General features: G+C 38.9%; 1 protein-coding gene across 1 annotated transcript in view; it reads right to left on the bottom strand.

Annotated features, from left to right (window-relative positions):
• Positions 1-25887, bottom strand: part of ELMO1 (engulfment and cell motility 1) — a 541972-nt gene that overhangs the window by 340005 nt on the left and 176080 nt on the right. The window contains exons 7-10 of the mRNA XM_082662078.1: positions 23110-23145; positions 13224-13323; positions 5235-5386; positions 2587-2665 (exon numbers count right to left, since the gene is read on the bottom strand). Of these exons, the coding sequence (XP_082518204.1) occupies positions 2587-2665; positions 5235-5386; positions 13224-13323; positions 23110-23145 (367 nt within the window). The remainder of the gene's footprint in view (positions 1-2586; positions 2666-5234; positions 5387-13223; positions 13324-23109; positions 23146-25887) is intronic.

The raw sequence follows: 25887 nt of genomic DNA, 5'->3' as shown, positions 1-25887 counted from the left end.
TCCAGATAATAGAGTCCTACCAATGTGTTTGAGCCCAAGTTGGAAAGAAATGTTGAAATAAATAAAATGTTTTGACTGAAGTGGAATTTTATCCAATGTCCAAAAGCTTTAAAAAGACAAACAAACAAACAAACAAGAAAAGGGACATTCCTGTAAATCCAGTAAATAAGTGTTTAGAATTATGTTTTGATCTGATTGGAGTAAGAAAATGGGCTTGATGTGTTTCAGGTGTCAGTAAGTTCTTTACCAGGCAAATACAAGGCCATTCTGCAGGTGATGTCTCCTTGACCAGCGTTCAGTGGGATGCTTTGCAGATAAGAGCAAGAATGAAGTTGGGATTCTAGCTTTGACTCTTATCAGCTCAGCAATCGGTCAAGTTCTCTACTTCCTTTGACTCTCAATTTCCTCATTTATAAAATGGAAATAATAAGACTTTCTATAGACATGAGAATTAAATGAAATGACATAAGACACTGAACATGGCATGGTGCATGGCAAACCCTCAAATATTATCACTGGTGACAGGCTTTGGGAAATTTTCCTGTTTGCCAAAAAAATTCAGACCTTTCAATCTTTCAAAACACAAGCCAATAACAATATATAATATACAGCAAGATGTCACCAACTAGCTTGATCTTCTGCTTTAAAGGCCTCCACTGATGTTCAGAAAATAACAACAAATAAACTTTTCTTCATTATGAACTCAAAATAATTTTGAGCCAACGCTCTCTTAACTCGCTAAAATGTACTTTAAAAATTAAAAATCGAAATATTCATTTTCTTGACCAACAATAATCACTGATTCATCTTAAATTCAACATAGTTTATAAAGTCCAAGTTAATTTTCTATCGACAAGTATCGTCATTTTTATTTCAAAGACTAAATTAGTCATATAATACTTTGGATTTTCTGCTGGTTGATATACACCCTATCTTTCTTAGTTGAATTGTCTTCTTAAATGGTTTAATGTTATTAGACTACCCTTTGTGATTTATTATTAATATAGCAATATACAGCCAAACTGTACCATGTTGGTCTTATGGAGCCTAATTTTTCAAAAATAAAAAATGATTTGATTAGCGGAATCCAAACCTAATGTTAATGGTGTTCCTAACATAATGGTATCCCCCATTATGTTTTCATTGTTATCATTGTCCTGGAGTCAGCATAGATTGGCATCTAATTCCCTATTTTTCCATGGTCGTTCAATTCCAATTCAACAGATTAACAGTAGTTTCAGTGTAACAGAAAGATGCAAGGTGTATGCATCTTACTCGTGTCTAGATGCAGAGATCCAAGTGAAATCGCAGCACTTGGGGTGAGCACGAGCTTTCATTTCCTCTAATCCAGCCACAGGAAAAAAGACAGTCTCAAGAGGTCCGATCAGCATTCTGACCTGGCTCTTGACCCCACTCTACAAGCAGCCATCAGTGGCCTGGCCAGTAGAAGGATCAAGCTTCTCAATGCCCATGTCAGGTTTATGTATGTGCTGCCCATGTCAGACTTGTGAACATGCCCAGGCAATTGGCTGGGATGACGGGAATTATCATGAGCCCAGTATTTAGATATAAATATAAAAGAAGCGGCCCTACCCATGATCCCACTTAAGATCTGCAAAGCCACCCTTAAAAATCCAGCCTGGAGCATAGGCTTGGGGAGGACAGGCACCTCCTGGCTCCAGCCAACACCAAACTAAAAGCACAGGAAACTAGAAAGCCACTCTACTTACTGTGCAAACATAGCCCCTAGGAATGAGCAAACAATCCTAAATGGAAAACAAACCAGAAACCTTCACATTTAGCCACTGCGATTTAAAATCCTTGGCAACGAAAAAATAAAGTAAAAAAATAAAATTCTTGACACAGTGTTCAGTAGCATACTAGCTTTCTAAATTCTCCTAAAACAATTTATTGATAACTGTCATCAAGCTCTAAAGGTTGAAAAATCTCGTATTTCCATCCAGTTTGTAAATGAAGTAAATTGTGACCAAGGTAACAAGTATGTTATGTTGATGGAAAAAAAAACAGGAATGGATTCTGAGGTGTGAACCAAATTCTAAGACATGCAAAAACCCACTTCTTCTATAACCACTTGATAATGGTCCTTTCCCTAGTTGAAGAAGAACCTGTCTTCTCACCTTCCCATCTCACACCTCCCTGGGGAAAGCATGACAACTCTCAGGGTCTACGTTTTTTCATCAGGCAAATGGGGACAATCCCTCTCTGGACCCAGTGAGTATCCAATGAAATGACAGAAGATCACAGGGGCTTCTAACTCTGCATCCATCACAGAGGCAGAGTTTCATCTTTATTTCATCTCTTTGTTCTGGGCTTCTATGTCGGGTTTCATGTGATGAAAGGGCTCTACCACTGGAACACTCCTAACTTTCCTCATCAGACAGGGGCTTGCCCATCTCTACCTAGTTCCCACTGGATCTGTGAATGATCCCAGGCTGTCCAGGCAAACCACTGGGCAGCAAGGAGCCCCACAGGAGTTCCTGGGATGGGAAGGGGAAGGCTCTCTCTGTACCAAAAGTTGCCAGCACAGCTGGGCACAGTCTTTAAGACAAAAGAAGTGCAACTTACCTGCCTCTTCTCATCAGGAGCCTTCAGGAAAAGTGCATTAATCACCGCAATGGTATAGGTTTGGATTTCTTGATCTGTCCTGTAAAGACACACAGTAATACAGAAAGTCAGAAGAGGCCACCCCTGAGTTAGACCATGATAAAGCTCATGATTATGTCCCCCCAAAATAATGAGAGAGAAAGCCAGGACCTAGAAAACGCAGTCAGCACTGAAAAAATATTTCGACCATCACGAGGCTTGAAACACAGTGAGGGGACAATTACTATTGCTGGCCAGGCAAAACACGCTCAGTGGAGATCACCCAGACATACAGGTGGCCAGCTGGCTCTCTCCACTTCTCCTCTATTAGAGTCAAAAACATGGACCAGGGGATGTATGTGTGTATGTGTGTATGTGATTTTCTGTCTGATGCATGAAGTATACCTGGGAATAGTCCTGGGTATTCCCTACATTCCTGGGTTTATGATAAAGGAAACTGTTTTGTCACCATGGCAATAATATTACATATTCTAAAAATCTATTTCTCAAATAGAAACTTTTTTTTTAATTTAAAATCTTTATTGGAGGGCTTCCCTGGTGGCACAGTGGTTGAGAGTCCGCCTGCCGATGCAGGGGACACGGGTTCGTGCCCCGGTCCGGGAAGATCCCACATGCCACGGAGCGGCTGGGCCTGTGAGCCATGGCCGCTGAGCCTGCGCGTCCGGAGCCTGTGCTCCGCAACGGGAGAGGCCACAGCAGTGAGAGGTCCGCATACCGCAAAAAAAAAAAAAAAAAAAAAAAATCTTTATTGGAGTATAATTGCTTTACAATGTTGTGCTAGTTTCTGCTGTACAACAAAATGAATCAGCTCTATGTACAATATATCCCCATATCCCCTCCCTCTTGTGTCTCCCTCCCACCCTCCCTATCCCACCCCTTTAGGTGGACACAAAGCACCGAGCTGATCTCCCTGTGCTATGCAGCTGCTTCCCACTAGCTATCTACCAAACAGAAACTTTTAAATAACGAAAGAATAGGTTTTTATGTTTACAAATTTGCTTTTCACAGGAATGAAATCGGAAATTTCAAATAAAGCCAAGATCTAATGTTAGCTGCATGGTAAATAGTAAATAAGAAGGACCCAAGGCTAAGGACCAGAGGCCTATAGGCTATATTTAGAGATAATTTAGGAAGAGGCAGAGCTTAGAACACAGCCTTTGGCAGGATGAAATTCTAAGCCCAGTGCCCCACAGCCCGGCTGTGTGGCCTTGGACAAGTTCACAGGGTGTCCCTACACAGTTTCCTCATCTGTAACACTGGGTAAAAACACTCCTATTTCAAGGAGCTGCCTTTAGGATAAAATGAGGTAATGCATATAAAATCTTTAGTACAGCACTTGGCAAATGAGAAACTCTCCACTTGGCAAAGCACTCTATAAATGCACAGTGATGCCCTCGAGATTCAGAGAAAAGATACAGACTTTTAAGTTGATACAGTTCACATTCAGGGACATGTGAAACTGGTATTATTTCCAGAGAGATTTCACACAAAATCATCATTTTAGAGCATATGTTAATTTCCCCTGAGGCCACAATCCATAAACTGTGTTACTTAACATTTTACATTCTAGTCACCATACCCCCTCCATATGAAGGAAACGTCTAATGCACTTTGGTAGTTTATATTATAAACACAGTCAACATTTTCGGTAGATTGAGAACTACTGAATACTCCCTCGCATCCCCATCCTACACCCCCAACCCAAACAGGCCAATCAGGTTTCTTCTTGAAAATCTGCCAGTGTGACCTGAGAGACCAGGGGCAGCAGTTACTGGGAGCCAAGTCACGTGACTGCCAGCCAGTACGCTAGAGAAAAGGCCTGTTGTGAAGACTCCAAGGAGGCCATAGTTTCTGTCCTTCCCAAGGCTTAGCTACTTAAGTCATTCCTCGGTTCTATAAAGTGCGCCAGTATCCTTTCAATAAACTCCCTGTCCTAGCTCAGGATGCTTCTTGCCACCTGCAATCCAAATACTTTAATTGATAAAGTGGCATTGTACAAGGGATTCCTTCTCAGGCTTGTATCATCGGAGGCAACCTTACTAGTTACCTAAGCATAGAGAGAAGGAGAGATCCCCAAAGACCGAAGTCTGCTAGGGCAGCTGTCTCATAGCTCAAGCCTCTTAAAAAATTCGTATATTATTGAATACAGCAATCAAAGGCCATTGTAATCACCTGGAGCCTAAGAAAGAAGTCTGGCTTTAAAAATTCCTAATTAAGTATGAAAATTCTCATTATATCACAGAAAGCACTATTTTATATGATTAAGGATAAAGACTGTTGAGAACTTAAGAGAACAAATTGTCCTATTGTGTCTTATTAAAAGTAAAACTCTACCGATATCTACCAACATTGATCAGAAGTGAGTGCCTACCAAGGCACTGGGGGCAGAACAGTGACAAAAGCAAATAAGGGGAGCACCCAGGGGCAAGTAACTGTGCCATGTCAGTGTGATGGGGGACAAGCATGGGACATGGTTTGATTATATACCAAATCAAGATTCTTTTTCTGTGTATTAGTCAAACCAATATGAAACCTTTCCCAGGGGGTTATGGTGGCTGTCCACCTGAAGCATTTTCCCTTCCCACTGTGGTGGAGTCAATCTTGCTTACCCTTGAAGATGGGGAATAAGTTGGCCGATAGTGATCTCTTGCGCCACCTTCTGGTAGAGGTCATGGCTGTTGAGCACCATGGACTCCAGAATGGCCAAGGACCGCTGCAGGATGGAGACGTCTATGGCTGACTTGTTGACAAAACTTGCTATCTGAAAACCCAAGCGGGACACAACTCATGGTAAGCAGAGCAAAGAAGTAGAGAAGGGAGCAAATCAAGTAAATCGGGAGCTCATTTAAGAAACACCAGACACCGAGGACGAAAAGTACGTGGAACAGTACTATTACAGAAGAATAGTCAGAAACGCATGCAGTCAACAATGATTGTTCACCAGCTTATTACAGACCACTATTTATATCCTATTTCTCTAGCTCAGTAATAAGCAATCTTAAAAAGGAAACAGCTTCAAATAATTACTTTGTCTGGTGTTTCTGGAATGATTCTTCTGAGTTTCAGCTTTCAGGGGCAGACAATTTCAACACATATATTGTAAGAACTCTTGTGTTTCTTTGAGACAGTAATTTCAACATATACTAATAGCCATTCCCTTCCATTTCCAGGCTACTCCTTCACCCACACGATCTGTGGCTTTTATGTTCTTATTATGCTCCTGTTACATTATTGAGGGACTCACACAAATCACACTTGTCAACACAATGCAACTGGCAACTTTTCACTCACTGGCTATTCTCCTTTTTATTCAACGGAACACTCAGTGAAACACTCTTTCCCCCATTCTTCCAATTCCTTATGGTTAAAATAAATTCTCATCTCTCTCAAATTTAGCAAACAGGAAAACATTTAAATTAGAAGTGTTAAAAGATAAAATAGTCGTTTAAGCTCTAAAATACATTCCCTAAGGAATTAATCACTAAAGCCTCAAGCATAATAAATCACAATGTAAGAGGGAAGTAAAATAAGCATTAGAATAATGGATCACAGTAACCCAAACACATGGGTACCATGAAGGTTTTATTTTAGAGGCCTCATTAAAAGTTCTTACTGTCTGTTGACAACTCGCACTAAAACGCTGTTATTATATCATCATAATGACTGCTTTCTTAAAAGCTAAATAATTTGGTTCCACGACAAATTGACACTTACTGCTCCCCCCCCATCAAAACTAATTTCTCTCTTTCTGCTGTCTCACTGTCCCCTTCTCATCCTCTCTCCATCATTGTACAAGATAAAATGCAAAAAGGACCATGACAACTGACAGTTACCAGCTCAACTGTTTTTAGCCCAATGACTCCCCAGTGAAAGTAGGGGTGAGGGGTACAGATATCAACACCCTCTGTGCCTCCAGATACACCTGGATCTCAGGGGGTGAAAAATAAATGACATGAAGAAATAAAGTAACATTATGATTTATATTCCAAAAAGCTATTATTTTATAATACGGACTACAGGAAGAGTATGAGAACCTTAAGATTCTCAAAAGACTGCTTTAGCTCCTTTCACAGCTAGTAAACTTCTCTAATCTGTTTACTGTCCCTGCCAAGCCCTCGCCTTAATCCTCATAGATGGGTCAGCTCCCCTATGATATCTATCATGCCACCTTTCCTTCTCTAAGGCCAACTTTCTCTCCCCCAAATCCAATGACCCTCATACCGTGCTCATGGTTTAACACCTAACTTAGATCTCTTCTAAATAGAATATAAATTCTTTGACTTCCCCACCAGCACCACCCCAACCATTTTTCATTGTCCCAGTATAATTCTTGGCACTTAGTAGAAAACTGAAGAACTCACAAAGAAGTGCATTGACAATAACTCTTATTTCTCTGCACTAATTCTATTCTCCTTCCATGCTCCTTTTCTTGTCTCCATTTAGTAAATTTGGATGTACCTTTAAGACTCCATGGAGAATCCTCCAGCTGAAAGCTGATGGTCAACCTCCCTCCCCCACCCTCTAGCCTTCATCCCTTCTTTGCATTCATTCAAGTAATATGTATTGACCATATGCTATGAAACAGGCTTGCACTGACCTAGGATCTGGAAATCAAGAGACGAGCAAACACACATGATTTTTAAATTCAAGGACTTTATAATCTAGCACAGACAGATTAAAAAGTCATTTACGGGCTTCCCTGGTGGCCCAGTGATTGAGAGTCCGCCTGCCGAAGCAGGGGACGTGGGATCGTGCCCCGGTCCGGGAGGATCCTGCATGCCGCGGAGCGGCTGGGCCTGTGGGCCATGGCCGCTGGGCCTGCGTGTCCGGAGCCTGTGCTCCGCAGCGGGAGAGGCCACAGCGGTGGGAGGCCCGCATACCACAAAAAAAAAAAAAAAAAAAAAAAGTCATTTACTATGAAGTATGTTACGTGCTTATTCTTGGCATCCAAAAGTATACCTCCACTTAGACATTCCAACAAAGCCTAAAATTAAATGGGCTAAAAATCAATCTCATTGACTTCTTATTCCTGCCTTCTCAAGTATCACCTTTCTCGAAGTTTGCCATAATCATTAGTGATTAATAGTCTTAGTTCCCTACTTTCTATTTCCGTGGACACATTTGCAATGTCTCCTCTATGATACATGTTCAGTTGTATATACATGACACTGGCCCACGGTCCAACTCGTTCCTGGGTTACTAAGACAGCATCTTCTTCAGTTTCCTCTATATTCAAGATTTCCCTCTAATACAAATTTACCCTTTACTTCCATAAATATCCTGTGACAGTATTTCCTTTCTTGAAATACTCAATCAAAACTCTCAATGTTTTCCTGGTATGAAGCACACACTTTCTTATAATGGGTTTTAAAGTTCTCTGCAAATTATTAACTCTCACCTGCTCCCAACAGGCTTATACAATGATGGTAAAACAGGCTATGGTCTTTGCTTTCATTCAGACATTGTACCCCACATATATATTCCATTTCCATTTGCCATTTTTATATATTTCTCTCTCACGAAACTAATCCATTACCTTCCTCAAGGTATTGTTTAAAGTTAATCTTTTCCATCACTTCAGCTCTTCCTTGACACATAGATCCCATCTCTTCAGCAAGCCTGAAGCAGGATACAAAATTTTGTGTAACACACTAAGCTGGCAGAGAGCAGGCACACAACTCACTAGAGTCCTATGCACAATTCCGTAGGAGATCCTAGTCGTTTTTTGAAACTAACTTCTATCTTTTGCCTTATTTTGTCAATAGTTTTAACTAGACATCTAAATGACCCAATATTGTCAACTAATGAGTACTAATAACCAAGGCATCAGGGCTGATTGAGCAAACATGATGACTGTAGACAGGCTCCTTATTGGTGCCTGGACGAATTTGTGACTGTATAAATGTTATTTTCTATGTCTAGTTTAAAAACTATAGATCGTAGTATAGCTTATAGAAGGTTAAAGATAGTCTGGTTAAATTTTAATTTCCCTTGTCTTCCCCAAAGTCAATAATGACTCCCTTCGCCTTTAAATTTTTCCCAGCTCCATTTCTGTACTTTTGGTCAATACAGGTGAGCCGGCCTAAATCAATCAAAGGACAGCTTCTTGAAAGTAGGTCTGTATCAAAGGGAAAAAGAGGTAGGAGGAACTACAAGTAATTATATATATTACCTCCACGTGCTTCCACTCATTTAAAAGTGCTACCGAAATAAAACATAGGAATATTTGGGTGACATTTTAGAAGCTATGGGTCATCACATGAATCAATGATACAAATTATTAAAATTACATAAACACTTCTTTGAATCACTTAGATTGAGATCTTAAAATTATCCTAAGTTATCAAAACTGAAAAGATCCATGGAGAACATGGAGCTCCGCTCCCATATTTTAAATTATCTGGGCAGAGGCCCATAAATCTCTCAAGTTTTTAAGAGGAAAAAATTATTGGGTCTCTAAGCTGAAACTGGCTGGGTGTTTATCCAGGCACTGAAAATACTGCAGGGTGAACCAGGCCCTCCTGCAGAGCTAAGGTTTCAAGAGCATTTGTATAAAACTTTCCTTCCAAGAAAAATCACTGATATTATACTTGGCTAGGGGAAAACCAACTGGTAGCACAGAAAGTTCTAGGTTTTTTTTTTTTTTTTTTCATTTCTTTCCCCTCCATGCCTTCTGACCCTCTCCCTAAGAAGCCAAGTCTTTAAAAAGCAACAATGTTATATATTGGCATCAAGAGATTCCAAGTTTCAAAGTGTTTATGAAATGATGTTATTTATTACAGAAAAAGTTTGTAAACTAGAATCTAGATTCACACATAACAAAATAGATAGTGGAGAAGGAGACCAAGGCTGGCAGGGGAAAAATATTGCTCCAAAGTCGTATGAATTTGGCATTAATAGGAAGCCAAGTCTGGACCACAGAGATAAGCATCTTTTGTCGGCGCATTTCCTAGTTGATTTTTGTCTAGATAAAGCTCCATTTAAAAGACAGTTGCCTGTATACAATTCCTGGGTTGTCAAAGTGCTGAATTTGATCCAGCTAATGAATAAAAAAGTTAACCTTACAAAAACTATCAATTATAAAGTCATTTTCTGATGACCACTTTTTTTTTAATTCACATAAGGAGTTGAGATTTAAGTAGCAATGCAAAGGAAGCAGAATGACTAGGAATGAGGATAGCATATATTAAACGTGCTGCCTTTTGAAAAATATTTAATTTTTAACTTAAACTGCCAAGACTGCTAGTCTGCTTCCTTAGATCTAATATGATTTTTATTTAATTTCAGTGAATGAAAACTGTTTTCATAAGCAGTTAGGAAATTAGATTATTGTCATTCTCTCTAACCACATCTCACATCATTTAAAGAAAGACAGCTTTGTAATTCCTTTATATTCATAACTGAATTTTTAATTGAAATATATTTAAATACAGTGGCACGGTATTTTTTTTTTCTTCAAGTTTCAGGGTTTAAAAAAATGCTTCCAAAGCAAATTTCACTCATTCATTTCACAGAAACGTATTAAGGTCTTACTGTATGCCGGGTTCTAAGGATAGAGACAGGAAGAAAGTCACGGTTCCACCCTCCAAGGACTCATGGTCTCTTGGGAGAGCCAGTCAAAAGAACAAGAAGTCCTCAGAAATGTGGTAAGTGCTGGGATAGTGGCATATACAAGATCCAAGGAGAATGGGGAGCAGAAGAAATCAGTTAACTCTGCACCAGTGAGGTCAGGGAGGGCTGAACAACAGGTAACGCTGCTTCAACAGGACTATTCTTCAGGAGCTGTTCTTTCCATCGCTTAAAACACAGGTGCATGATGATGGGGGAGGGAGCCCTGACCCGGGGGACCAATGACACCCCGCTCTCTATAACCTCACTCAATCTCCCCAAGCCATTGTGTCCTCATCTCCTGACCAGGAATAGAAAGACTAACTGCTCTGTTCCGCAAAGGATTTGCTGTGGGGATCAAAAGAGATAATGTGGGTGAAAGCATAACATAACTTCAAGGAATTCACGTTCAGAACGGCACTGTTTTTATAGCAAAAGAGGCTCTAATATCAGAAAAGCTAAGCAATTTGGATGTAGGAAAGAAAGGCCTGCCATAAATTCAGAATGAACTGAAAAATTCTGTTAAGTATAAAAAATGTGCAAAACACAGTATTTTTAGATTTGAACTTACTTCCCCTAGAACTTTTATTTTAAATTGAAGTCCAGTTGATTTACAATATTCTGTTAGTGTCAGCACAGCAAAGTGATTCAGTTTTATATATGTATGTGTACATATATACGTGTGTGTGTGTATATATATATATATATATACACACACATATATATATTCTTTTTCAGCTTCTTTTCCATTATAGGTTATTACAAGATATTGAATATAGATAGTTCCCTGTGCTCTACAGCAGGTCCTTGTTGTTTATCTATTTTATATATAGTAGTGTGTATCTGTTAATTCCATACTCCTAATTTATCCCTCTCCCCTTTGCCCTTTGGTAACCATAAGTTTGTTTTCCATGTCTGTAAGTCTGTTTTGTAAATAAGTGCATTTGTACTATTTTTAGATCCCACATATAAGTGATATCATATAATATTTGTCTTTGTCTGATTTACTTCACTTAGTATGATAATCTCTAGGTCCATCCATGTTGCTACAAATGGCAATATTTCATTCTTTTTACGGCTGAATAATATTCCATTTCTCTAGAACTTTTATCTTGGAAAGAAAAATTACAGCAATTTTTTCTCTGCATTCATAATCTAATGCTTGCATTTCCTGTCACCACCAAAGGAAAGTACTTCCTAACACATCAGGATTTCCTTGGCTTTCTCTTCTACAGTCATTTCTCCTTTTTTTAGCAATTCATACCACTGACAAATATAGGCAAAAAGAGGCTTCATCCTTCTTTGTATGTTTTCTAGGTGGTTCCCATTACTTGTTTCCCTCGTAGGAAAAAGGGATTCAGAGGTGCGTCAAGAAGGCCCTGGGTTCCCAATCGGCCCTCCTCTGAAAAAAATAGGCAACATCATGAAGGCGTTCAATCTGTGGGGCTTCTGCTCCCAACACCCTCAATGAACAGACTAGGGGCTCTTCTATGCTCTTCAATTCAAGGCAGTGTCTCCCTCCAGGTACTGACTAACTTCAAAAAGAAAAGAGATAACTTCACAGTGGGGAGACCCAGAAGATACCACCTTATCCACATAATCAAGGTCAACATCACCATTAATAAGCATATTAACATCTCATACCCCAATGTGATGCTCTGAAAAGGGCACAACATTACTTCTCTAATATTCTTGCCGAAAATGCATAACCTTAATTTAATCATGAGGGAAATATCAAAAAACCCAGACTGAGGGACGTTCTACAAAATAACTGACCAGTATTCTTCAAAATTGTCCAGGTCATGAAAGACAGGGAAAAACTGAGGAAATGTCACATTGGGAGACACGCCAACTAAATGCAGTCTTGGATCCTGGATCTGGTCCTTAACCAGAGAAAGGAAATTGGTAGAAAAACTGCTGAAATCAAATAATGGTAACAGTATTACACCACTGTTAATTTCCTAGTTTTGATAATGATATATTATTATGCAAAATGTTTAGGGAAACTGGTTGAAGCTTATATGGAACATTCTGTACTGTTTTTTTTGCAAATTTTCTATAACTTTACCATGATTTCAAAATAAAAGTCTTTAAAGACTCAAGTGACTCATACTGGATTTTGCTTTGATTTTCCAGCTTTTGCACAGACTCTGAAATTCCTTATTTTAGACAACCCTTCCCAGGAATCTAGATACACAAATACAAATACAAAGAGAGGAAAAATAAGTTAACAAATTAATAAATAATAATGATTCTTGATTTAATACTACATTTAATAGTTATAAAGTCAGGGCTATTCACTTTTGGTTAGAACACTGGAAACAGAATTGTAAATTTGCAGACACGTCTTTATTACTATTCAACGCTGGGAATGGTAGGGTCTCTTCTGCCCTCTCTCCCCAAACCAGGTCCACCTTTGCCTGTACCTTCATTAGTTTCCTCCTAAGGAAAGTAGGAACCAATCGAATTAGTTGATCTCAGAGACATTTATTGCACCAAGATTACCAGTAAGCAGGCTTACTCGGCCTAAGAGGCATGCATCCAAGCACACCTTCTTCTCTTACATTCCTGCTTCAGACCCAGTCATATAATAATCAGTATATTTTGCCTCTTTCCCTTTTCCTGAACACCTGGTTAAGGGGAGAAGGATTGGGAAGGACAGCAGGAACTCTACTTAGACCTTGAGAACAGCAGAGTCCAGAACAGGGGCTCAGCAGATGCTTCTCTGATTTTAACATGTCACCTTGATTTTCCTTGACTACGGGTTCTCATGTATTATACAATCTCTTATGATCCCAGTGGGAAGAAAACATCATTTTTCATACAGAATTTAGGTGCCCTGACCCCCACATACATAATACTATCAAAAACCACACTCACACTTTAACACAAAGAACTAAAAGAAACCATTCTAAAATATGCTCAAACCAGAGAAAAACATCTGTAAAAGAAGGAAGTGATTTGACCTTGGGAAGCACAATCTGAATTACCTTCTTAATGAATGCCACCGAAAACGTATCCCAGGACACTATTCCGTGGTCCATCAGCTCCACAAAGGCCGTCAGGGTGAAGGACAGCATGTCTCCAAAGCTGGAAAACACAAGATGGTATAAGGGTGATGGGCCCAAGAGCTAAATACAAGGGAAGACAGAAGTGAGAAAGCTTTAGAAAGCTGAATACAAGCAGAACTGTAAGAGATCACTGGGATAAGCAGCTGGGCCACAGGCAATGTCCTTGCAAACATGAGTCAATAGGCAGGAGGCAGGTGGCTTCACAGAGGGGAGCCAGGGCCTCCGTGGGACACAGCTGGGCTCACACTCTCACTCAGGTGAGCTGTGTTGTACTGGGCAGGTCCCTAATCTCCCTGAGCCTCTGTCTTCTCTGCTGAAAAACTGGATAGTGAAATCTATTTCATCACAGGGCTGCTTGTAGAGCACTTAATAAAGTGTGTAACATACAAGAATTCAGTAAATGATAGCTTAAAAAAGCTTCCCAGCAAACAAAAATTAGGAAGAGGGCAATATGCTTCTTTTATTATCTCTGGGTATCCAACAGGGAAGATTATAAATAATTCTATTAACAGTATTAGCATTTTGCAAAGGATTCTTGTGGTCTATATTTGTGTGTGTGTGTGTGTGTGTGTGTGTGTGTGTGTGTGTGTGTTTGGGTGAGTGCATTTACACACACACACATAGATACAAATATATATGTAAGTAAACATTCATTTCTATATTACACTGGCCAGCATTTTATCTTTAGTTAATAGGCTTTATATAATATCTTTCTAGAATATTATACACAATAACTGTTTGCTGGCCATAGACTTGCTGTGATTCAAAAGGCTGTAGGAAGGGTCTCATGAGTGGGTTAGAAGTCTAAGCAGAGATCAGGCAAGCTCAAGTAAAAGAACGGCCTTCTAAACAAGCTCCACCCGTGACCCTTATCAGACAATACCCTGATTTCTAGGGCTTTCAAAACAACACTGAGAATCTTTTACAGAAACTCACTTCTACTGTAAGTTATCACCATAATAAATAGTAACTCAAAACTCTCAAGAGAAGTACTTTCTCTTCAAGTACATTGAATTACGCCCACCAGGATCTCCACACTATATACAACCACACTGATTCATATGCTTGATTTTTTAAAAATAAAATTAGTTGTTCAGATTCTTAATCTGTAGACTCTTATATATCACAATTGCTACACTACAAAGTCTCATAAAGTGTCTAGATTGAATCTTCCCATCCATTTTCAATTAATAGAATAGGAAACAAGCTCATATTTCTTTTTTTTTTTTTTTTTTTTTTTTTTTTGCTGTACGCGGGCCTCTCACTGCTGTGGCCTCTCCCGTTGCGGAGCACAGGCTCCGGACGCGCAGGCTCAGCGGCCATGGCTCACGGGCCCAGCCGCTCCGCGGCATGTGGGATCTTCCCAGACCGGGGCACGAACCCGTGTCCCCTGCATCGGCAAGCGGACTCTCAACCACTGCGCCACCAGGGAAGCCCTCATATTTCTTTTAAAACAGCTTCACAATTTCCCTTCTTCCTAGTGTTCTCAGCCCAGCCTCAATAACAGACCTGGAAAATTCTGCATCATCTCCGAAGCTGTGATGCTGAAAAGAGACCTACCAAAGAGGAAGTGGCTCTCAGGAAAGGACCGTGATCCCAAGCTGCCGGAGATCAGAGGGGATGAGGTGCGCCTGATAGAAATGGCTAAGCGGTTGGTTTCTGGAGTCAGACAGCAGAGGCTACCCTCCAGCTCTCAGTGGACAAGGACACATTGTATGCCTCGGTTTCCTCATTTTATAAAAATGAGGACGACAGTGATGCTGGTGGTGGTGGTGATACCTAACTCAGAGGATTGCTGGGGAAATGAAAGGAGCTACCATACTTAGAGCCCTCTAAGCACTGTATAGCACATGGAAGGCAGTATGTGAATGTCAGTTATTATCATTATGCAAAGTGGTATTTTAGAAAGGTACATAAAGCCCATGATTTTCAAATGTCTGTCTTCATTGTGTCAAGAATTCTCTGTCCTTGGAGAGAGGAAAAAAAAAAAATTGCAAGAAAAGCCAAACGTTTCAAGCCAGAGAGAAAAGCAGCAAATATTTTTTTAAGGCTTTTCTGAGTCACAGGCGGGCAATCCCAATCATACAGGGTGGCATCAGAGAATCATGCCCCAAAAAGGAAATTCCAAACCAGAAAACTCAAGCTTATTTTAAGAAAACAAAAAAAAAAAAGCAGAAAGATAGGCGGAAAATGGATTAAAAATACTAGCAAGAAAGGTTATATAAAAATTCCAGAATGGCTCTTTCTACAGACAATGAGTCCTAAGAAAATCCAAACATTAGCTTGCAAAAAAAAAAAAAAGGCAGGAAATTGCCTCAGGAAAATAAGAGAGCCAGGAAATAAAAGCAATTAGTAAGATTTATTAACAGATTATGTAGGCATTAGAATTACTATGAAAATATTATTACATAATAATGTATAGAATTATTAGTAAACAATATTAGCTAATTTATTATTTTATTATATTATTAGTGATAAACCATATTAGCAATTTTTTTACTTATAAAAAGGAAAAAACAACCACCAAGTGATAACGAATGGCTGACATCTGTTTACACCTGGCACGCTAAAAGACCTCAACTGCTATAAGATGCCCATCTATAAGACATTGGAGGATGGCATTTGTGACCTCCACACAGTGCAAAAATACTGCCTCAGTATTGTCACTAAAAGAACAAGCAATGGAACGGGCAGTGAAAAAGGAGTAACATGCTGCTGAAATCAAACTCTTCTTTATATTCCCTGTAGCTGGGACTAGAGATGATATTAGTCTTCATTAACTGCTTTAAAAGCAAAAGATAAATTGTATTTATGCTGTCTAATTATCTGAATGCAAAATGACTCTGCTCCTTGCTCAATGGACTCATAATCCAAATGGCCTTAGTAACATCTGGGGATTGTCCCTCAAGTGTTCCAGAGCTCTGCCTACAGGCTCCTCAGACAGGCTGCAAGGACCTGGGAAAAAGATGGAGAAAAAGGGAAAGAGTATTGTTTGGTTTCCAAACCTCCAAGCTGCTCTTGGGACCAGGATTTAACTCCCCAAGGTTGTTAAGGAGTTGGAGCACCATTTCTGAGAGTGCAGCTAGGGCTTTCTGTGCTTTGTGATAACCCATTAACGTGAACGACTGACAAATGAGAGAAGCTTCTTCACATCACACCAAGGTGCCCTGGAGAAGGAGAGCTCTCTTGGTCCATCTAATGTTTTATATAAATGTTATATAATTTATATTTATATAAATATTATCTAATTACATTTAATATATTTAAATATATAACTATATACTCTATGGATATAATGTTATTAGACATCTATTATATATAATCATATATATGTATCTTATAAATACACAGATATAAATGTTATTAGATATACTGTTTATATGTTATGTTATATATTATAAAATATATAATATGCATATATACTATATTATACATATAGTATATATATGACATATATAATTCATTATAACTGGTTGCTGGATGGCATACTAGGTTTACATGAGGGAAAATTTTTTCAAAATTCAACTTCAAATCCTTAGTTGCAAGAAAAGGAGAGCCATGCTAAAACTGTATCACCTTCCAAATCAACGGACTCAATCATCTCATTTCAAATGAGGCAGGTATAAAAGCTCTTCTTGAACCCTGACACAGATGCTTATTTCACTGCTAGAGGAGTGACTCAGGCTCCAAGAGGGAAGGCAGGAGCCAGGGTCCTGTCTCTGAAATCAGTGCTGGGTGCAGAAGATCAAGGCTAAAAGGACGACAAATATAAAGCAACCACATGGCACCTGCGGGGAGCATTTTTATTTGTTTGGTTTATTTTTTTTAGAAGGTGCCAAGCTAAAGATTTTGCAGCACTGACTGACACAAATTAAGCCGACTGCAAACTTTACATGCTGGTTGACAGCCATGTCACAGCCAACACACCATGTGTGCTGGAATGATTCAAATAAATATTTCTCATCAATTCAGTAGAGACCCTCTTCTTTCCAACAAAATTCAGCCAATCTCAAAGCATTTAAATTTTATGCTGCTAATTTTATAAAAGAATAGTGCTTCCAAATGTCTCCACTGGGTGTCATGCTCAAAAGAGAAGCAGAGAAAAGATGAAAATAAAGACCAGTTTCAAAGATATTAATAAATCATACTGAATATATCCCTAATTGCCAGAATTAATGAATATAGTTCTACCCTGCCCTTTGAGTTTTCCCTAGTATTTTATTTTGTTTCTGGTAAAACTTATATACACTGAAATGTATGGATTTCTGTTGCCCTTCAGACATTCCCTTACCCTTTAGAATCACAGCATTTCTTACGTCAGCATATATTCTCTTGGCTCCTTTGTTGAAAATTTAACTGTGGATCAATTTTGGACTCTATTCTATTCCATGGATCTGTCTATCCTCTTACACCAATATCATATTGTGTTAATAACTAACTTTACAGGAAGCCTTGAAGTCAGTTAATGAAATCTTCCAACTTTACTGATTTTTATGAGTTTTTCAAGACCATTTTAGCTCTTCTAGGTCCAGTACATTTCCTTTAAGTTTTTAGGATTGGCTCGTAATTACTTTTTAAAAGATTGTATTTCACTGAACCTAATTTGGAGAGAATTGCTATCTTAAGTATATTGTGTCTTCCAATCCATGAAATGGTATATTCTCCACTTATTTAGGTCTTCTTTAATTTCTTTCAGCAATATATTTTTTTTTTCAGTGAACAGATACTGATGTCTCTTGTTAAATTTATTCCTAAGAATTTTATGATTTTTGACACTTTGTAAATGGAAATTATAAAATTTCATTTTCCAGTTGTTTGCTATTAAGGTATAAAAATATGTCACTTTTATATACTCATGTTATATCCTGAAACTTTGCTAAATTCAGCTATGAGATCTAGCAGTTTCTTATAGATTCCTTAGGATTTTCTACATAGTCAATCATGTCCTCTACGAATAGAGTTGGTTTTACTTCTTCCTCTCTGATCATTATGTCTTTTAACTCTCTCTTGACTTATTGCTATGGCTAAAAACTACAATACAAGGTTGAATAGAAGTGCTACATATTTGCCTTATTCTCAATCTTTATTGGGAGGGGTGGGGATTCAGTCTTCCAACATTAAGTATAACGCTTTTTTTTTTTTGCAGATAGTCTTTATCACGTTGAGGAAGTTCCCTCTATTCCTCGATTGCTGAGAATTTTTATGAATGACTGTTGGACGCTATGAAATGCTTTTTCTGTATCTATTATCTACTTTCTGTATCTGTAAAGATGCTTTTTCTCTTTAAGTTTTCTCCTTTATTTTGCTAAATACTAAATCACAGTGACTGATTTTTCAGATGTTAAACTATTTTTGAGATAAATCTTTACATCTTTACAGGCCACAAATCTTTTTTTTTTTTTTTGCGGTACGCGGGCCTCTCACTGTTGTGGCCTCTCTCGTTGCGGAGCACAGGCTCCGGACGCGCAGGCTCAGCGGCCATGGCTCACGGGCCCAGCTGCTCCGCGGCATGTGGGATCTTCCTGGACCGGGGCACGAACCCGTGTCCCCTGCATCGGCAGGCGGACTCGCAACCACTGCGCCACCAGGGAAGCCCCACAAATATTTTTTATACATTGCTTGATTATATTTGTTCATACGTTTTGCACCTCTGTTGATTAATTTTTATTTCCTGCATTGGCTTTGTCAGGTTTTGGTATCAGAGTGATACTGGCCTCATAGGCCTCATAACATGACTGAGGACTTTTCCCCTCTACCTCTATTTTCTGAAACCATATGTGCAGATTTGGTATTTCTTCTGCATATGTATAATTAAATTCACCATTGTAACCTATTATCATTGTGTAAAGGCTTTTGAAAATGAATTCAACTTCTTTAACAGATGTGGGTATTCAGATGTTCTATTTCCTCATAGGTCAGTTTTGTGTCAGTTTAGTCCTCAGTTAACGCTGAGATGGAGTAAGGAGAGCAAGAGGTTTATTGGAAGATAGGTGGTGCTTGTGAAAGATAAAGAGGCACAAAGCAAGACTGGGTAAGAATACCCTTCAGACCGCGAGGTAGACATGATGCCTGTGAAAGGAAAGAGGACGCAGATGTAGCTCTGACAGTCCCAGCCAACCCAAGAGGAAGCTCAGTATAAATACGGATTGTTAGAGGGGTCCCACAATGGGCAGAAATGGCCAGGCCCTGGTATGTGCACCGTGCTCATCAGGCTCACTGACTAGGGGCTGCCTAGAAAGAGCGTGTATGGTCTTGGTTTGAAAGCTGTTATGGATCTTGAACGTGCTATAGCAGGAAGCTATCAGCTAACTGTACTCCTCAGGGTTGATGAGCAAATTCTTTCTTGAAGGGAGATTAGAAATTAAAAAAGAAATTAGAAAAGAGTGTTAAAATCTCCAACCATGATTACAGATTTGTCTATACTTCTCTTTAGTTGTCAGATTTTGCTTCATGTACTTTGAAGCCTTATATATTAGGTACAGACACATTTAACACTTTATGTCTTCCTAATGAGCCAACCATTTTTTATTGTGAATTATCTCTCTTAATCTTTGATAATATGTTGCCTTGAAGTCTTATTGTGACTGATATTAATAAAACAAATGTTTTATTATTATCTCCAGTTACATGGTGTATGTTTTTCCACTTTCAAACTACATGTTCTTTTGTATTTATAGTATATCTCTTGTAAACAGCATATAGCTGGGTCCTGCTTTTTCAAATCTGATCTGAAGCCTCTTAATTGAAGAACTTCCTTCATATTTCCTGTAGTGTGTATCTGCTAACAATGAACCATCTTAGTTTTCCTTTATTTGAAAGTACTTTTATTTCACCTTCATTTCCAAGATAGTTATTAGAAAAGAATTCTGGGTTGACAAGTTTTTTTTTTTTTTCTTTCAGCACTTTTAAGAGGTTGCCTTCTGGCCTCCATATTTCTAATGAGAAGTCAGCTCTCATTCTTATTTTCATTTTCTTAATGTAATAAGTTGATTTTCTCTGGCTGCCTTCAAGGTATCCTTTTTATCCTTCAATTTCAGAAGTTTGACTATGATGTTTCTAGGCATAGTTTTCTATCTATCCCACTTGGGTTCAACAAGCTTCTTAGATCTAAAAATTTATGTTTTTCAACAAATTTCAGAAATTTTCTATCATTATTTCCTCAAACATTTTTCTGCCCCGTTATCTTTTTCCTCTCTCTCTGGGACCCCCATTAAATGTATTTAAAATCAACTGTTACTATCTCACAGGTCAATTATTCACTATTCACCTTATCTAGTCCTCAGATTGGGTAACCTATACTGATATATCTTCAAGGTTACTGTCTCTTCTGCCATCTTCAACTCCTACACTGAATTTTTCATTTTAAATATTATACTTTTCAGTTTCATAATTTCCAATTGGTTATTTCTTATTTCCATTTCTCTGCTGAGGCTCCCCATCTGCAAATTTAATATGCTAATGCTTTTCTTTAGTCTTTTAATATATTTATAAACATTGCTTTAAAATTTTCATCTGCTATTTCCAACATCTGGGTCATCTCAAGGCAGGCTTCTACTGCTTGCTTTATTTCTTTTCTTAAGTATAGGTCATCTTTTCCTATTCCTTATATACCTAGTAATTTTTTACTGTATTCTGAACATTGGGAATGAAACATTGCCAAGGCCATAGTTCAGCTTTGTTCTTCTGAAGAATTGGTTTTTGTTCTAGTAGGAAGTTAACTTGGCTAGAATCAGACTCCAAACTCCTCAGTGAGTGACAGTTTAAATCTCTTCCCAATTCTTCCCATTTCCAGTTGCTAATTTTACCAGGTCCCTTTGGGGTTCCCATACACACGTATATTCACACTTTAGTGATCAGTGATAGATTTGGCAGAGTTTATATATAGATATGGGGTCGTCTCATACCCTCTGAGCCTCCTTCCTTTCATGGATTCCCCTTAATAATCTAGCCGCTCTGCCAGCCCCAAACTATATCCTCTTAGTAACTTACTAACACTGAGGGTTCTTGTCACCCCATGATACCTGGATAAGCAGGACTCCTCAGGCAAAAAGCTGTAAACACACAAATCTCATCTAGGGCTTATTTGTTCTCTCAAAGATTGACTTACTTCTTTCTGTCTGTTTTCAGTTGCTAGACAGTTTCTTCAGACACTTGTTTTTAGATGTTTCTGTTTGCAATATTTTGTCTAGAGTTTATAATTATTATCTATGGTACTTAGTCTGATTAAGCTACTTTGCAATTACCAGGGCCCCGAGCATTGATTTTGTCTGCGATTGATAAATGGAAATCATGATTCACGCTTAGTCACACTTCCGACACCTCTATATACCAAAAGATTAAAACTACTGGCAGATAAATTTTAAGAAATTATTTTGGCTTCAGAGCCCAAAATTCTTCTGCATTAGCAAATTGTATGAGGTTGTTAGAGAAAAAATCAGTTTGAATCCCAACACCACCTCATTTTAACTTCATCATAAAGGAAACAATTCTAATTTTACTCATCTTGTATGGTGGATAAAAGTGTGAATTAGAAGTAACGAGTGTAAACATTGAGACAATGCCCAGGACAGAGTAAATTCCCATAAAAGATGGCTTCTACCGCTATTACCATTAAGTGCTTCTACTATATTAAAAATATATATCAAAGTTAGGTTTAAGAAGCTTTACCCTAAAAACTCAATATTTCTACTTTATTAGAATTTAATAACTGAAGAGTTCCTGCAATTAATACTTCTTCTAGTGGGAGGGGTAGGGGAAGATGAATGATTTGAGACCACTATCATACACTGATCAGAATTTTCTCTGAAGGCTTAAAAAATAAGGTGCACATTTTCAGATACTGTTCAGTCTTCCTTCTCAAACCGAAACTGTACACTTAACAACTTAGCAAAATGGGACTTTGTTCAGCCTATTATAGAGAGTTTGTTAGATCCTCTTTGGACTCACCTTGTTTAGTGGATAATAAAGGCACTGAGGAGGGAATACTCTAAGAAAGAAGTTTTGAGATTTCCAGACGTAATTATCAGGCAATTCACAAATATATAGGTGGTTGAACACATTCTCAGACTGAAAGTAAATAATTTTCATTCCATACTTCAGCCCTAAATATTTTTTTTAATGCGGATCTTTTTCTTACCAAACCACTGAAGAAAATCAAAGACTTTTGACTTTGAACATCACATAGGCCACAAAAAAGAAAGTTTTTTTTTAAGTAATACATAAAATTATGCCTAGCCTTGCTCCAGGAGAAGGGTAGCAATCCTGATGTGATCATTTTATGGTTACAAACATAAAATACTCTTTCTACCACAAAGCAAAGAGAAAAGGTTAATAAATTTTTAAAGAACCTGTTCATAAGAACATCAAAAAGGGGCTTCCCTGGTGGCACAGTGGTTGAGAATCTGCCTGCCAATGCAGGGGACACAGGTTCGAGCCCTGGTCTGGGAAGATCCCACATGCCGCGGAGCAACTAGGCCTGTGAGCCACAACTACTGAGCCTGCGCGTCTGGATGGAGGCTGTGCTCCGCAACAAGTGAGTCCGCGACAGTGAGAGGCCCACGCACCGCGATGAACAGTGGCCCCCGCTTGCCACAACTAGAGAAAGCTCTCGCACAGAAACGAAGACCCAACACAGCCAAAAAAAAAATTAATTAAAAAAAAATTAATTAAAAAAAAAAGCAAAAATAAATCACTTACTCAAAACATCTAGACACATAGTTACACAATCAGTCAGAAGACAGGGTTTCATTAGGCAGAGAAGAAGGAAGTGTTATATCATCTGAATCAACGCATCAGAAATTCTTACCAAGGCTTCATGATCTTCTGCAATTTCTGGTATCGTCTGCAAAATTCAAAAACAGTCACGTAAGGAGCATGTGTGAAAGCAATGAGTTTTACACAAATTACATATCACGAAGAAAGCCCAGGATGAGATATAGGGCAGATTTAACAGTCATTAAGAGAACTTAATTCATTTCAAAACATTTCTCCAAGCAATAAATTGGTGTTTTTTTTAATGATACAAAACAATCAAAAGATGGGAATTAAACCACTGTAACCAACCTATTGCATTTACTTAAGAGTAAAGGCAACAAGAACACTCCATTTGGCTCAGAATGGGTATATATTCAACAGGGGGAAATCCCTAGAAATAAGAGGGGCATATTTTCAATGAAAAAGCAGAGCCAAAAAACACTAGTCCAGTTGTTCTTAAGTACATGCTCAACAATGGAGAAATACTTGATTATCTTTCTTTGGTAAAATGCCCACTAATTCTACTTTCTCTTTTCTTAAGAGAAAAAAAAAAAAAAAAAAAAAGCTTCTTCTGAAGGAAGACACCGTGAGACATTGCAATAATTCCAGGACCACAGATGGAACCCTGGGACAGTAGTCTGCAAAAAAAGTGCACAATCAACAAAACATGTCTGTAAAAAAGGACAATTATGCTTCTTTAAAAACTAAAGATTAGGTCAAAAAGATTCGGAAACAAGTGTTTCTAACCTTATCAAACCACTTCCCATTCCTCAAGTCTGCCACATTTCTCTGGCATTAAGTGTGTTCTTCCCTCTGCTGGGGGAATACCCTTCCCCTCCCTGTCGGACTAGCTAAGTCCTACCCCAAATTCATCTGATTCAAGGCTCCTCTGTGCAGCCTCCCTGACTTCTGATTTCCCTTCCTTGACCAGACTGAGGGTGGCGCCCATGTCCACAGTGCTGAGAACACATCAGCTGCATGACTTAGGACATCTCACTGTCCTTCTAGCTACCTGAAGGCAAAGGCTCGCTCTGTAACTCAACTACTATAATGTCAGGCACATGCAGAGTAGGTACTCAATTCGGAAGAAGTTAAGTTTCACATTTTCGACCACATAAAATGTAACCACTTCAGAAACCTAACTGACCACGAGAAGATCAGATCTAGTATTTGATAAAACTGGCGAGTTAGGGCTTCCCTTGGCGAGTTAGGGCTTCCCTGGTGGCGCAGTGGTTGAGAGTCCGCCTGCCGATGCAGCGGACGCCGGTTCGTGCCCCGGTCCGGGAAAATCCCACATGCCGTGGAGCGGCTGGGCCCGTGAGCCATGTCCGCTGAGCCTGCGCGTCCGGAGCTTGTGCTCCGCAACGGAAGAGGCCACGGCGGTGAGAGGCCCGCGTACCACAAAAAAAAAAAAAAAAAAAAAAAAAAAAAAAAAAAAAAACCTGGGGAGTTAAAAATGTATATAAGGTGATCTTCCTCTTCCTGCGCCCTTCCCCCTCCTTAACCTGCCTTTATTTAAAAATATATATATATATATTTGATATATATAGAAAAAATGCACTACCTAAAAGTTGAGAATTATATTTTATTCGCTGGACTTTCTGAGGACTCAGTCCCAGAGGCAGCCTCTCAGATAGTGCTGAGGGATGGCTCCAAAGAGGAAAGGGAGGAGCCGGGACACATAGGAGTTTTGCAATAAACCAGGGAGTCAGAACATCAAAAGATTATGGTTAACTAAAGAAAAACCAGACATCTTAAGTTAATGGATTTAGTGCTTTTCCATATATGAGAAGATGCAACAGTCTGGGCTCATTGAAATCATTCCTTTGACATGCACCTTAGCGATTTAGGGCCAGTATCCTGCTTTTCTCCATCCTGAACCCCCTCAGGGTGGTGGGAGGCAGCTGCAGTGGCTGATGACGTGATGGCCACAATGTCCTTTGTTTACTGATATGGCAGGCAGACATTTTTCATCCACATATATGTTAGATTCCTTTCCTTCTCCTTCAAATAGCCATTGGGCAGAGTGGAAGAAGTAGGTGGCCATGGGGAAGGAGGCCTGAGCAGAGTTTGGGCCCTTTTGCAAGAGCCAAACACTACCCTCCACTAAAAGGAACTGGGGTTCCTTGGAGAAATGACTCGGTCCAGGGCTGGAAAGATGTAGATAAGCCTGGAAAATTTCGCTGAGCCAAAAAGTACAGAAATGCTCAAAGAATAATGGGAGACAAGGCAGGACACAGAATACAGCTTGATGAAGTTTGCAAAGCCATATCTGGGACAAACTGGACATCAAAATAAATAATAATAGTGATAAATTATAGCCCAATGAATAAAACAGGGAACAAATTGGCCTACATTGCTTTAAAGAGTGGTGTGTTAGTATCGTTGAAGAACCAAATCTCTGGAAGAAAATATACAAACCTGATTTGTACCACTTTCCATTTCCCATGGTGTAACTACTCCAAAATTATTTCTTAATTATTTACAAAGGGGTGAAATTGCATTACAGGGAGATACCAGGAAGGCGCTATCTTAACAAGTGGTCAAAGTGAACATCAGTAATAAGACAAAGAGACATCATGTGCCATTAAGAGGATGCAATGAAATAAACACAAGCATCTGTGATGTTCTAGCCAAAGACATATGTTTTCTAAAAGAAGAAAACACTGGAGAAACCTGTAGAAAAAGGACTTCGTGTTTCAGTAGGAAACTATGCAGTGTCTCTGGCTTACTCTTCTGGGTTATCCAGCCCTGATTCCAGCCCTGCTGTCTTTAAGCTGTAGGTAACTGATGCATATGTATATTTTGTCCTGCCTAGTGGTGATTTAAT

This window comes from Grampus griseus (genome assembly GCF_964374135.1).
Source record: "Grampus griseus genome assembly, chromosome: 9".
Classification (NCBI taxonomy): Eukaryota; Metazoa; Chordata; class Mammalia; order Artiodactyla; family Delphinidae; genus Grampus; species Grampus griseus.
This window is presented reverse-complemented; position numbering and strand designations above follow the sequence as displayed.